The sequence below is a fragment of the Pseudophryne corroboree genome, chromosome 4 (genome assembly GCF_028390025.1).
Source record: "Pseudophryne corroboree isolate aPseCor3 chromosome 4, aPseCor3.hap2, whole genome shotgun sequence".
Taxonomy (NCBI): Eukaryota; Metazoa; Chordata; class Amphibia; order Anura; family Myobatrachidae; genus Pseudophryne; species Pseudophryne corroboree.
In genome coordinates, this window is record NC_086447.1 from 602,846,290 (window position 1) to 602,861,371 (window position 15,082).

General features: G+C 47.3%; 1 protein-coding gene across 2 annotated transcripts in view; it reads right to left on the reverse strand.

Annotated features, from left to right (window-relative positions):
• Positions 1-15,082, reverse strand: part of QPCT (glutaminyl-peptide cyclotransferase) — a 277,919-nt gene that overhangs the window by 159,158 nt on the left and 103,679 nt on the right. For both annotated transcript variants that reach the window (XM_063917570.1, XM_063917571.1), the window contains one exon: positions 11,310-11,486. In XM_063917570.1, the coding sequence (XP_063773640.1) occupies positions 11,310-11,486 (177 nt within the window). The remainder of the gene's footprint in view (positions 1-11,309; positions 11,487-15,082) is intronic.

Sequence of the window (15,082 nt, forward strand, 5' to 3'; positions counted from 1 at the left end):
CAGGCAGTGTTGTTCCCACGGATTTACCAGGGGGGCAAATTGCAACTGGGGACGTGGGTGTAGGGTCCCATACCTCTCCCAGTCAGCCTGCAGCTCCTGTGGTCAATCAAGAGCCACCCTGGGCTGCTTGCTCCAGTATGCTGAATACATTTGTGACACGTATTACGCCCCCTGTGGGACTCCCTGTGCCATTACAGCCACAAATTGTCCCTGTAGCAAATCCGCCTTGGACGGACACCCTGTCCACTCAGATTCAAAATTGAAATAAATTTCTAGTAAACATAAGTCTACACCTCAGCCCTCTGGGGCTAAGGGGCCCTCCAAGTGTGTAGTTTCCTCCTCTCAGTCCACACATATTTTGGATACTTCTTCGGATGAGGATGGCGCTTATACTGATCCAACTGACTCTGATTCAGTGGCCTCTGACGGGGAGCCTGCAACTCAGATTGATGTCCCTTACTTAGTGGAAGCTATCAAAATGGTTCTCCAGATTGATGATGAAATAGATCCCACTACTGTGTCAAAAAAGCCTGATAAATTCAAGCGTCAGAAGGTGGTTAAAGTTTTTTAATTGACATATGTCAGGAGGCATGGGTTTCACCAGTTAAGAAATTCTCCCTCTCTAAGAAGATATTAGCTCACTATCCTATCCCTGCGGAGTTAAGTAACAAGTGGGAAACTCCACCCCCAGTAAACTCTCATGTCGCCCGGATTGTGGTATCCTCTTCTCTGCCTGATATCACTGTCACCTCCTTGAAGGAAATGACAGATAAGCGTGTGGAGGGATGCCTGAAGTGTATTTATTCCCTAAGTGGGGCAATACATAGGCCTACTATTGCGGCCTCCTGAGCTGCAAAAGGTATTGAAGCATGGGTCCAGGTATTGGAGGATGAGCTACCTTCGGATATTTTTTACATTGCCAGACAGTGTCTGTCTCACATTACCACCGCCTCCCAATATATTCAAGAGATGTCCGCTGAGGCGGGCATCATGGACTCCAAAGCGGACACTACATCTAGTTTGGCTCGCCGTATTCTATGGTTGCGGTCCTGGAAGGTGGACCTGGATTCCGAGAAAAAGCTGGAGGTGCTCCCTTTTAAGGGAGACATCATTTTTGCAGAAGAGCTAAACAAGATCGTGACTGACTTAGCCTCTGCTGCCTGCCTAATACTAATCCTCCTGCTCCGAAGGCCAAGGGTACTACTTTTCGTTCCTTTCGGACCTCAAGTAAATCAAAGGGTCAGTTGTACTCGAGACAGACTCGTACTACCAAGACCAGTAAGCCAAAATCTAAACAATCCTGGGCTGCCCGTCAGCCTGCTTCCAAACAGGACAAGCCTGCAGCATGACGGGACGGCCTCCCCCTGGGGGATCCCAGGGTGGGAGGCCGACTCCTGTAGTTCACCCGGGTCTGGTTAAAGACCACTTCAGACACGTGAGTGCAGGAAGTTGTCTCTCATGGGTACGCGGCCTCGTTCAGGAGACGTCCCCCTCGCTAGTTCTGCACAATGGTCATCCCCCCGGATCCGTTGAAGGCGCAAGTTCTACACTTGGTTGTGCAATCCCTCCTGGAGACAGTAGTGGTGGTGCCAGTGCCTACCTCTCAGAAAGGCAGAGGTTACTACTCGACCCTGTTTCTAGTATCGAAACCCAATGGGTCTTTCCGGCCTATTCTCAACCTAAAATCACTGAACAAGTTTGTGAGAGTTTCCAAGTTCCGTATGGAAACACTGCGCTCAGTTGTACTGGTCATGGAACCTGGGGACTACATGGTATCCCTGGATATACAGGATGCTTACCTGTATATTCCTATTGCCATTTCACATCAGCAATATCTGCGGTTTGCTATTGGCAACCTCCATTATCAATTCAGGGCTCTGCCGTTTGGACTGACCACGTCACCTCGGATATTCACCAAGGTCATGGCCATGATGACAGCTCATCTCCGTCAACAGGAAATCAGGTTCCTGCCATATCTGGACGACTTGCTGATCCTGGCAAACTCCCAAGATGTCCTCCTCTGTCATCTACAACTGACGGTGCAATTCCTACAAGCCCACGGGTGGTTAATCAACTGGAAGAAGTCCCTGCTGGTCCCTGCTTGGAGCATGGTACACCTGGGGCGCTGCTGGACACACACAGCCAAAGACTGTTTTCTGTCTCCAGAGAAAGTTCTGAAGCTTCAGGACAGGATCAAATGCTTCCTCTCTCGCCCAAGAGTGTCGGAACACTCGGCGATGCAAGTACTAGGCCTGATGGTGTCGGCTTTCAACATGGTGGAGTACACTCAATTTCATCCTCGCCCTAGGCAATGGTTAATCCTTTCCAAGTGGGACGGCCTACCTCATCGGATCAGATCTCATATGATCTCTTTGACTCCGGAGGTTCGTCTGTCTCTGTCCTGGTGGCTACAGGACCAGCAGTTGAGCAGGGGCCATCCCTTCTGGATCCCCAACTGGGTCTCCTGACTATGGGGGTTGGGGTGTGGTGCTGGAGCAACACTCTCTCCAGGGTCGGTGGACCCAGGAGGAATTTCTCCTCCCCATAAACATTCTGGAACTGGGGGCAGTGTCCAACGCGTTAACTCTTGCCCTACCCCTTCTACTGGGCAGGCCTATTCAGGTACGGTCGGACAACGCCACCACGGAGGCATACATAAATCATCAAGGCGGCACTCGAAGCCGCACGGCAATGATGGAAGTGTCAAAAATCCTTCGTTGGGCAGAACGCCATCTGCCAGCATTATCGGCAGTGTTCACTCCGGGAGTCCTCAACTGGGAAGCGGATTTCCTCAGTCGTCAGGACGTACACGCCTGAGAGTGGAGTCTTCATCCGGAAGTCTTTCAACTCCTAGTGGACAAGTGGGGCCTACCTGACGTAGACCTGATGGCGTCTCGACACAATCACAAGGTTCCAGTCTTCGGATCAAGAACAAGGGATACGCAAGGAGCATTCGTGGATGCACTGGCAATTCCATGGACCTTTTCGCTGCCCTACGTGTTCCCTCCAGTGTCACTCCTGCCCAGGATACTACGGAAATTCAAACAAGAAGGAGGAATACTACTGCTGGTCGCTCCAGCGTGGCCCAGACGGCATTGGTTCTCAGACCTGCAGGGTCTGACGATAGACCGTCCTCTTCTACTTCCTCAATGCCCTGACCTCCTCGTTCAGGGCCCTTATGTCTACCCAGACCTGGCCAGGCTGGCTTTGACGGCGTGGCTCTTGTAGCTTCACTCCTGAGGACCAAAGGTTTCTCTGAGGCAGTTATCCAAACTATGCTAAAGGCCCGAAAACCGGCTTCTGCACAGATTTATTACAGGGTCTGGAATTCTTACTTCACCTGGTGTGCTGGTAATAATTAAGACGCATACAAATTCAAAACTTCCAGACTTTTGGCTTTTCTGCTACAATGCCTGGCCCAGACGGCATTGGTTCTCAGACCTGCAGGGTCTGACGATAGACCGTCCTCTTCTACTTCCTAAACGCCCTGACCTCCTCGTTCAGGGCCCTTATGTCTACCCAGACCTGGCCAAGCTGGCTATGACGGCGTGGGTCTTGAAGCTTCACTCCTGAGGGCCGAAGGTTTCTCTGCGGCGGTTATCCAAACTATGCTAAAGGCCCGAAAACCGGCTTCTGCACAGATTTATTACAGGGTCTGGAATTCTTACTTCACCTGGTGTGCAGGTAATAATTACGATGCATACAAATTCAAAACTTCCAGACTTTTGGCTTTTCTGCTACAGGGCCTGGGCATAGGCCTTCGTTTGGCCTTCCTCAAGGTTCATATTTCTACCTAGTCGGTGTGGTTTCAGAGGAAAGTCGCGTCTATTCCTAACGTTCATACTTTCACTCAGGGTGTTTTATGGATTCAGCCTCTCTATGTCCCTCCTTTGGCTCCATGGGATTTGTCTGTTGTCCTGAATGCCCAGCAAGAGTCTCCATTTTAACGTCTTGACTCTGTGGACCTTAAATGGCTTACGTTTAAGGTCTTGTTTCTGCTGGCTATTGCCTCGGCTAGGGTGTCGGACTTAGGCGCTTTGTCCTGTCGTCCGCCCTTTATAATTTTTCACTGTGACCGGGTTATTTGCCTAAGGTGGTGTCATCTTTTCACCTTAACCAAGAGATTGTGGTTCCGGCCTTCATCTCTTCTGGTTTGTCATCCAAAGATCGGTCTTTGGATGTAGTACGGGCTCTCCATATATACGTGGAGAGGAATGCCTCTATCAGGAGGTCAGATTCCCTTTTTGTACTTTTTGGTTTTCACAAACGTGGCTGGCCTGCGAATAAGCAAACCTTGGCCAGATGGATTAGAATGGTGATTGCACAAGCTTATGCACAGGCTGGACTCCCGGCTCCTGCTGCTATCAACGCCCATACTACTTAGTCTGTTGGACCTTCTTGGGCGGCCCAACGTGGCGCGTTCGCTGAACAATTGTGCAATGTGGCTACATGGTCCTCGGTGAACATGTTTATTAGGTTCTATGCCTTTCATATTTCCGCCTCCCAGGATGCTTCCTTTGGACGCCGGGTTCTTGTACCTGCTACTGTGCTTCCCCTCCCATGAGGAACTGCTTTAGGACATCCCAGATGTATTCCCTGTGGAACACCATGTACCCCGCTGCAGAAAAGGAGATTTATGGTAGACTTACCATAGTTAAATCTCTTTCTGCGAGGTACACTGGGTTCCACAGGATGCCCACCCTGATGCACTTAGTTTCTTTGAGTTTGTATGACATTAGCCGCTGGTCCCTTCTCCTGTCGTGAGAACGTGGTTCTTTGTGACTAACGTCTGCCTGCTCTTTTACCTGCTTCTGCATTGGACTGGTTAACGAAACTGAGCTCCAGTCCCCGGAGGCAGGGTTATAGAGGAGGCCCCGCAATGCATCCTGAGAACAGTCAAAGCTTTAGCCTGTTGGTGCCTCTGGATCAAGATCCAACTCTACACCCCCGATGTATTCCCTGTGGAACCCAGTGTACCTTGCAGAAAGAGATTTAACTATGGTAAGTCTACCATAAATCTCCTTATCTCAATACTTTACTACATCTCCTCCTGTTAGAGGATATTTTAGAATGGAATCAAAACCCTGCCTGCTTTATCTCCCTGTTACAGACATTATTTGTGCCACAAAGTTTACAAATTATTACAAATTTGCTGAGCGTTATTGGCCATAGACAAAGACGGATCTACAACTCTGGGTGTGATGTGAAACTGTCTACAACTACTTCCCAGGAGCAGCAGCCGCCTCTGCTTTCTTCCCGCCTGTTGCACTGTTGAGCAGCTATACATCTGCCAGTGGTAGTGGGCAGAGGATAAGCGTCATATCTCCCAACATGACCCTCTCCAGGAGGGACAGAATGCTCTGCTCCTGGACTTCCCTCTTAATTTATGATTGCCATCACCTGTGCTAAGACACCTTTCTTATCCATTAACCTGTTCAATACAGGTGATGGCAATCATAAATTAAGATAAAAGTCCAGAAGCAGAGCATCGTGTCCCTCCTGGAGAGGGTCATGTTGGGAGGTATGAAGTGTCACAACCAGAACCCCCACCACCTGGATTCACCACTTGAGGGAGATAAAGTACCCAACAATCAGCTGCAGTGCTAACAATCATTTTTCAAACACAACCTGTAAAATGACAGTTAAAAGCTGATTGGTTTGTACTTTATCCATACCTCCCAACATGACCCTCTCTAGGAGGGACAGAATGCTCTGCTCCTGGACTTCCCTTAATGTATGATTGCCTTCACCTGTGCTGAAAAACCTTTCTTATCCATTAACCTGTTCAAAACAGGTGCTGGCAATCGCAAATTAAGAAGAAAGTTCAGGAGCAGAGCATTTTGTCCCTCATAGAGAGGGTCATGTTGAGAGCTATGCTTTATCTTTCTTCACCTTCTCTTTCTCCGGGATTTGGTAAATCTCCCCCATAGTGAGACCACCTAACCTAGCAGTCAATGCTAGTCAATCTGTGATCCTGCGCTACTGTGCACACCTCGCATACATTTGAAAGACATGTTGGCTTCTGAACTTTTGATTGTTTTCTGACTTACTCTCCTGTATACATTCATATTAGATTAATCATGGTCCAACCTGGTTTCCTACTGCAATACCTATGTCTGGCTTTCCCAATTTGCAATACCCATGTCTGCTAAAATACCCTGAAGTGAACAGAAAATAGGACTTGTCTCTGGATCACATATTTGTCTCACTCCTACCTGTCATTTGGACCTCACTTTGCTTAACACTTGTCTGTTACTTTGCGTATCTATAATTCAGTGCCGTTTCTAGCGGCGGGCGAGCCGTGCAACCGCACGGGGCGCCCGCCGCGGCACTTTGTGACTACTCCTCTCCTCCCTCTCTCATCCCCCGAGCGCTCCTGCTCGGGGGGCGGGGCTTCGCGGAATGACGCGTTTGCGTCGTGACGTCATGACGCAAACGCGTCATTTCGCGAAGCCCCGCCCCCCGAGCAGGAGCGCTCGGGGGAAGAGAGAGGGAGGAGAGGAGGACTGGAGATAACCATCGACAGAGGAGGCGGCCGGGCACGCGGGACCCGAAGAGCGGCAAGTTGTAAGCATACTATTCTCTCTCTCTCTCTCTCCCTCCCTCCCCCCCTCCCCCCACTTGACACCTGCCGCACTGTGTAAAATGGGGATACCTGCCGCACTGTGTAAAATGGGGATACCTGCCGCACTGTGTAAAATGGGGGCACCTGCCGCACTGTGTAAATGGGGATACCTGCCGCACTGTGTAAAATGGGGGCACCTGCCGCACTGTGTAAAATGGGGATACCTGCCGCACTGTGTAAAATGGGGATACCTGCCGCACTGTGTAAAATGGGGATACCTTCCGCACTGTGTAAAATGGGGACACCTGCCGCACTGTGTAAAATGGGGGCACCTGCCGCACTGTGTAAAATGGGGATACCTGCCGCACTGTGTAAAATGGGGGCACCTGCCGCACTGTGTAAATGGGGATACCTGCCGCACTGTGTAAAATGGGGATACCTGCCGCACTGTGTAAAATGGGGGCACCTGCCGCACTGTGTAAATGGGGATACCTGCCGCACTGTGTAAAATGGGGGCACCTGTCGCACTGTGTAAAATGAGGATACCTGCCGCACTGTGTAAAATGGGGATACCTGCCGCACTGTGTAAAATGGGTATACCTGCCGCACTGTGTAAAATGGGGACACCTGCCGCACTGTGTAAAATGGGGGCACCTGCCGCACTGTGTAAAATGGGGATACCTGCCGCACTGTGTAAAATGGGGGCACCTGCCGCACTGTGTAAATGGGGATACCTGCCGCACTGTGTAAAATGGGGGCACCTGCCGCACTGTGTAAATGGGGATACCTGCCGCACTGTGTAAAATGGGGATAACTGCCGCACTGTGTAAATGGGGATACCTGCCTGCGTACTGTGTAAAATGGGGATACCTGCCGCACTGTGTAAAATGGGGACACCTGCCGCACTGTGTAAAATGGGGGCACCTGCCGCACTGTGTAAATGGGGATACCTGCCTGCGTACTGTGTAAAATGGGGGCACGTGCCTGCGTACTGTGTAAAATGGGGACACCTGCCTGCGTACTGTGTAAAATGGGGACACCTGCGTGCGTACTGTGTAAAATGGGGACACCTGCCAGCGTACTGTGTAAAATGGGGACACCTGCCTGCGTACTGTGTAAAATGGGGATATCTGCCTGCGTACTGTGTAAAATGGGGACACCTGCCTGCCGCACTTTGTAAAATGGGGACACCTGCCTGCCGCACTTTGTAAAATGGGGACACCTGCCTGCCGCACTTTGTAAAATGGGGACACCTGCCTGCCGCGCTGTGTAATATGGGGACACTTGCCTGGTGTAATGTGTAAAAAGGGGACTTTTTTATTTTTATTTTTTCCCCCTGTGGTGGGTGTGATATCAGACGAGGCCACGCCCACTGTAATGAGACCACGCCCATTTCAATCAGGCCACACAGCCTTGTCGGGAGCGCGCGCGCATGCTTTTTTTCTGGCTATATGGGGGGGGGCACGCAATTTTTTTTATAGCAAGGGGGGGGGGGGCGCATTTTGAAATCTCGCACTGGGAGCCAAATTGTCTAGAAACGGCCCTGCCTCCACCATTCCTTTTTATCGTTGCTAAATGCTATCGCTACTGTGTTCGCAGATACCTAAGTATGATCACAGAAACCAGACTTGCGCACTGTATACTGTTTGGTTGTGTACGCATACACAGTGTGCCAATAATCGCTCATTGCGTGATTATTTGCATTTGCAACTGACACTGAATGAGGTTCTATATGTATTGTTTTTGATGTCTGTAAAGCACCTTGAGTACTGCTGGAGAAAGAGCCCTATATAAACAAAATTATTATTATTATTATTATTATTATTATTATTAATAATAATAATAATAATTAATACTACAAGACAAGTGAGCAACACTTAAAGATATATAAATTTGTGGTTGTTCACCATAAATTGGCATATTAATGCTAAGTGTCCTTGCCACTGCGGACATATATTAGAAGTTGAGGATAAGAAAACCTAATTGCATGTGAAACTCTCTCGTCAAAGTACTCAAGTAGGTCTGTCTAAGGGGGTGATTCAGACCTGATCGTAGATGTGCTAAATTTAGCACATCTACGATCAGCTTCCCTGACATGCGGGAGAATGCCCAGCACAGGGCTAGTCCGCCCCGCATGTCAGGCCCAAGTCCTCCCCCCGCAGAGGTACAAAAGCATAGAACAACGGCGATGCTTTTGTACTTCAGGAGCAGCTCCCTACCAGCGCAGCTCCTGTGTGCGGACATGGAGATATCCGTCGTTGATCGGGTCGCAGCGGCTGCGTTCGACATCACGCAGCCACCGCGGCCCACCTCCCCAACAGTCCGGGGAGGCCTGCGTTGCCCGGACCGCGTCCCCTAAACGGAGGCCAAATGCCGCCGGGTTGCCCCCTCCCGCCCAGCGACCGCCTCTGCCTGTCAATCAGTCAGAGGCAATTGCTAGCCTAAGACAGCCGTCGGCTGTCTGACATGCGTCGGCGTATGTTCAGTTCAGACCCGATTGCTGCTGTGTCAAAACGCACAGCAGCGATCGGGTCTGAATGACCCCCTAAGCCATCTGAGCTTGTTAGCAGCCTGGTTTTGGATAACAGAAGGATCACTAGAGTATTTTATGCTGAGCTTTCCGTTGTTGTAGAGCAGAGGTGGCCAAAAGGTAGATCGCGATCTACCGGTATCTCGCGGAGCATCCACCGGTAGATCGCGACAGACTTAACAGAAAATAACTGTAAGGAGCCTTTCGCCGCTGCTTCTCTTCACAGTTCCCAGGAATGCAGTGTGCGGGTACGCGGGTGACGTAATGACGTTACCTGCGATGTGAGGAGCCTGGGCACTAGTTGGATCCAGTTAGAACCAGTTAGATCCAGCCGGCGGTGGTGACGACAGGAGAAGCAGCCAGCGGGAGGCCATGCAGCGTGAAAGCACGAGCCGTGACTGCAGGGAGAGGGAGGACTGAAGCTAGGCAGCGTGACAACTTGTCAGGTAAGTTATGCAAAGGGGGTTTCTTCACAAGGGGAGGGACGATCTGTAAAGGGGAGGATCTGCACTGAGTGTGGTATCTTCACAAAGGTTTTTTTTTTTACACAAGGGGGGATCTGCAAAGGGTGGAGGGATTATTGTACAGGGGGCTATTATGCATGGAACGGTAAGGGGGGTATCAGCAAAACGGGGGAATTGTACGGAGGAGGGTATTGCACAAGGGGCTATTATGCAGGGGAGTGGAAGGGGATTTGCACAGAGGGGGGTTATTTGATGTTGTCATTCTTAATGCTATTTTTAAATGTGCGCATTATTATTGGTGCTGTTATTTGATGGTATCATTATTAATGCTATTTTTAAATGTGAGCGTTATTATTATTGCTTTTATTTGACGCTGGTAGTTCACCGTTAAGTGAGCGAACAAAAAGCAGATCCCAGGTCCCAAAAGCCCGTCCACCCCTGTTGTAGAGCATTGTTTAATGGGATTGTTTTAGATAACCTTTCCTGAAGAAATTAGGTGGTCTATTAACCACTTGCCTGGCTTTGTCGCATGTGATGCGACCGTAGTCAGGTATACATTACCTGGCCATGCAATGCGCTGCCCACTGTGTGCCCCCGTTATGTAGAATAGGAGATCTTATGTAGAATAGGATCTTCTCTGGGTCCCCGGATTCCCCGAGTGATGCAGCGGCCTCTGACCACCGACATCACTTACGGAATCTTGCCCCAGAATGCCGTGTGGCCGGGAGTGGGAAGTTATTTTATAATGGGGGCCAATGGACACAGGAGGATAAGGGGTGCAAAACACCTCCTAAATATAGATTTATTTATTTTTAAAGATATTTTTATATATATATATATATTTTTTTTTTTTTTTTAAAGATATATATATATATATATATATATTAGTAAAAAGGATCCCGGCGGTGGCCATACCGGCACCGGTATCCTGGCAGCGAGAATGCCGGCAGGGGGGGGGGTTGGGGCAAGTGCAACAAAGCCCCCGGCCTGGTGGCTAGCTGTGTTTGCCACAGGTTCTATTCCCCCTCTATGGGTGACATGGACACCCACGAGTGGGAATAGAGCCTGTGGATCGGCATTCCAATGGTCAGTATTTTTAACGTTCGGGATTCCGGCGTTGGCTTACTGACCTCTGGGATCCCGTGCGCCGACATATGAACTACATCCCATTAAAAATACTTTTAACCTTTATTAAGTAATAATAAAAAAGTTATGAGATTAAGGTCATGCAATAACAATTCATTGGTTCTCCAGTTGACCAGGGTGGTTTAAGAGCCAAGTTGGAACCCATGGCTGCTGCTGCCACTACAGGATCAGACTAGACTAGGGTCAAAATACAGGCGTCACATAATTTAAGTATGAGAACATGGCTGAGCAGGACATCATTTAATTTTAAATGACTGAATCTGCAGCCTTGGTGGTCTGAATAGAGATAACGGTCATTTGCAGTAAATGCAAACACAGCAAAATAGCAAAGACCTTCAAGTGACTAAAAGTTACCTAATCTCAAACCACAGACGCAACACTGTGTATTAAAACAATATGTTAAACAGTCAGCATTCACCTCCCCTAATCCTCAACCTACCCCATCAGTGGATAGATTCTCGACGCAAGCAGAATAGCGTAGGATCTGGCTGCTCACTCACACTGCGTGGTATAATGTGGCTGAATGTATGAAGACTCATCTGTAAGAGCAAGAAAATTTCCATATACACACTGTGAAAATTAAAATATAACATATAATACTTACAATGCCATGAAGCTGATTTGTGCTGTCTGCATTGGGTGGGTGGGGAGTATTTTCCATCTTCTGTGCTAAATGTTGAGAGCCATAGAGGGAATCATAAGGTGACCACTGACGAAATGCTTCCTCGCCATCAAAGAATATCAATTGAAGAGAGAGATCTGGTTTTGATCCTGAGCTTCTCTGTTGGAAAATAAGTATTATTAGGGCTTATGTGGGTAGAGAAGTATTATCAGGGCTTATGTGGGTAGAGAAGTATTATTAGGGCTTATGTGAGTAGAGAAGTATTATTAGGGTTTATGTGGCTAGAGAAGTATTATTAGGGCTTATGTGGCTAGAGAAGTATTAAGGTTTATGTGGGTAGAGAGAAATGTGTTGCCACTGCTTTGTACTGTTTTAATATTTGCAATTTTATCCATAAAGATCATCTCAACCAGCAGATCTTTATGCAACAGTCAGTATATTTCTATGGGTTATTCTCAGGAACCTCAGAAATTTCTTGTGCATAAAGTAATATGCTAGTACATATTATTTATCTCTACAAATGGACGTAGCTATAGTGGGTGCAGGGGATGTCACTGGTATGGGGCCCAGAGGCTTAGGGCACCCCAGACCCAGGTCATATAGTTGTCCACAAATTTCCCAGAATTAGCTGCTAAGCAACTGAGTTCAGCTTGTTAGACAGCCTGAAAACAGGGTTACTGGAATTTCCTGCATTAAGAAGGTAAGACCTGGCTTGGTACTTTCACTCTCCTCTCTTGTCTTTACAGTTACTGTAATATACCATTTTCTCACCCTGAAGGCCTTGTTAACATGGTGATTCAAAAGATGCCAATAGGGATGGAGCACTTGAAGCATTGCCATTGCAAATAAGGTGGAAAAAATGTAAGGCAAAAAACTAACTAATGTACTGCTATGGGTCATGACATTAACTAGGGCAATCCAATCCAATGGGGTATAACATATACTAGGTCCCTAAAATGGGGTACAACATTAGCTAGGGCATACTATGGGTCATAACATTAACTAGAGCACTATTATGGGGTATAAGGCAGTACTATGAAAGGTGTCACCAAGAAGCATTGTGGGCTCTTTCAAAATGTTGCTATTGGGCTCATAATGCTCTGTCTATGTCAACATATATGAGGGTGGTTCAATAAGAAAGGTAACAAGACATCTCACGTGTGTAATGCTATCTATTTCATTCTAATTTCCCACCAGGCTGTAGCAGGAAGACCATTGATTCCCCTCATGGCTATTAGACTGCATCTCATATCAGTCATACTGTCCCAACATCAGTTGTAAGATGGAGGGGCTGGAGGAAACATGGTCAATCATTGAGGTGCATGTGATCAGATTTCTGCATTTGAAGGCACATAAAAAGCAGTTGGAATTCATCACCAACGTCATGTTACAGAAACAGGTTTGGGTTTGGTGCACTGGTGGACATGCTTGGCTGACTGGATCGCTGCTCATCTTGAATGTCTGTCTTGCTGCTATCAAAGCCTGTGCACCAAACCAAAACCTGTTCCCTTGACATTACATTATCACCGTACACTTTGACAAGTTGGCAATTAATTTCAGTTGCTGAAATACTCAGCTCAATGTGTGACCATGTTTCCGCCAACCCCACCATCTTACAACTGATGTTGGGACAGTATGACTGATATGAGGTGCAGTATAATGGTCGTGAGGGGGAGCTGTGGTCTACCTGCTCTGGCCTGGTGGGAAATTAGAATGAAATAGAGAACATTACACATGTGAGAGGTCTTGTTGCCTTACTTATTGAACCACCCTCGTATAAAGTGAAGAGGTGCAATGTGAATCTCACAGGCCAAGAACGGGTCCTAACCTTGGCAGGATTAGTGTGGGACATTTTGGGACCTGTCCATCCATTTTAGGGTAGGCTGTTAGGTTAAAATGTCATCCAACAATAAGATTAGAGTCAGAATGCAGATATAATTTAGACAACCATTGATAAAAAAAAAAACCTGACTGCAAATTTTAGGTGCATAAATGTATATTGGATTGTATAAACAGTTGTAATTTTTTTTTTTTTTTAACAAGCATAACCATGGAGCCAAAATAATTCTTTGACAAAGGGCTTGGCAAGGACAGGGGCTAAAGGTAGTCCTTTGAGAGGAACAAAATATGCCAGTTTTGAAAATCTGTCGGCTATGACCCAAATGGTGTAAACATGTGACAAAATACATAGAAATATGAGCCAAGGGTTTAGTTGAAATATATAACAGAAGAAGAAGGACATACAGAGTTTCATGTGGTAGTTTCTGTTAAGCACACTTGGAGAACCTAGACGCAAATTAGGTGATGTCTTGCCAGAGAGTTGGCCAACAGTAAGTGTGATGGAAACGCTTATATGTTTCCTTAACTCCAGGGTACTCAGAAAAGCGAGAACAATGAATCCGAGTAAGAATGTAGAAATTAGGAGCAACAAAAGTTTTACCCAATGGCATGGGATTACGGTTATGACAGACCTCAGGCATTTTGGATGCATGACTGAACGAAAGTCTTTCTCAATAGTTCTAGAGAGGAGTCCACAGATTGAGATCAGGCATAACACCATGAGCTTCCTAGATCCAGAATGGAAAGAAATTCAGGCGTCAAACTAGGAAAAGAATAATTACCATTAGGTTGCCTGGGATTCACACATTGCATTGTCTGAAGGCATATAAGATTTTCAGTATGTAAAATAAGTAACTAGGAATCTCGCTCCCTCAAGGAGGTATCGCCACTCCTTCAAGGCTAGCCGCATAACCAGCAGCTCCTAATACCTGATTGTATTGTTTTGTCCCATGGGTATAACATTTTTGGAGTAGAAATCACATGTGAGTAGCCTTTGTAAGATCTTTGCTAGAGTATGGCACCCATTCTGACAGAGGAAGCATCCACTTTCAACTAAAAAGGTTTGGTCACATTTGGCTGCATCAAAGTAGGAGCTGAGAAAAAGGTTTCTTAGAGTTTTTTGAATGCTGAGGTAGCTTCTAAAGTTAGAACCTTCCTTAGTAAGGTCTGCAAGAGAGGCCACCAAAGATGAATAACCTAGAATGAATTTTCAGTAATCGTTGGCAAAGCCCAGGAACCATTGTACTCCTTTGAGGTCACTGGTTGACGCCATTCTATGATAGTGTGGACTTTTTCTAAGTCCATGCCAGGTCCAGAGTCAGAGATTGTGTGTCTAAGGAAAGGCAGGGGATCTTATTTGAAAAATGCATTTTTTCAAGTTTAAAATGAAGTTGGATCTGAGAGACAGAACTTCATGAACATGAACTCTGTGGGCAGATAGGTCTTTAGAAATCAGAATATTAAAAGGTTTTGATATGAAATTCTGGCAGTCAGAATACCTATAGACAAGAAAACTGACTGCCAGAATCCTGACACATCCCGATTTTCTCCCTACCCCTAACCCACCCCTCCCACAGCCTAAGCCTAACCTGTCTCTCCCACAACCTAACCCTAACCTCCCCCTCCCACAGCCTAACCTTATCCTCCCCCTTCCACAGTCTAACCCTCCCCCTAGTACCTAACCCCAACCCCAGATTCTGTCCGTTGGGATGCCGCTATCTTCTGCGGGATACGAACTACTGGTATTTTGACCAGATGCCCATCAACATACACTGCCACAGCAACAATTCAAGGAAAATTCAATTGATGAATTCCAGAAAGCTGAGGCATTACAAAAGGTGACTGGTATTACAGTACAAGGTACTTACTCACAGTGGCCAGCTCGAGTACTGAAGGTCATCTTCCACTAATCCCAA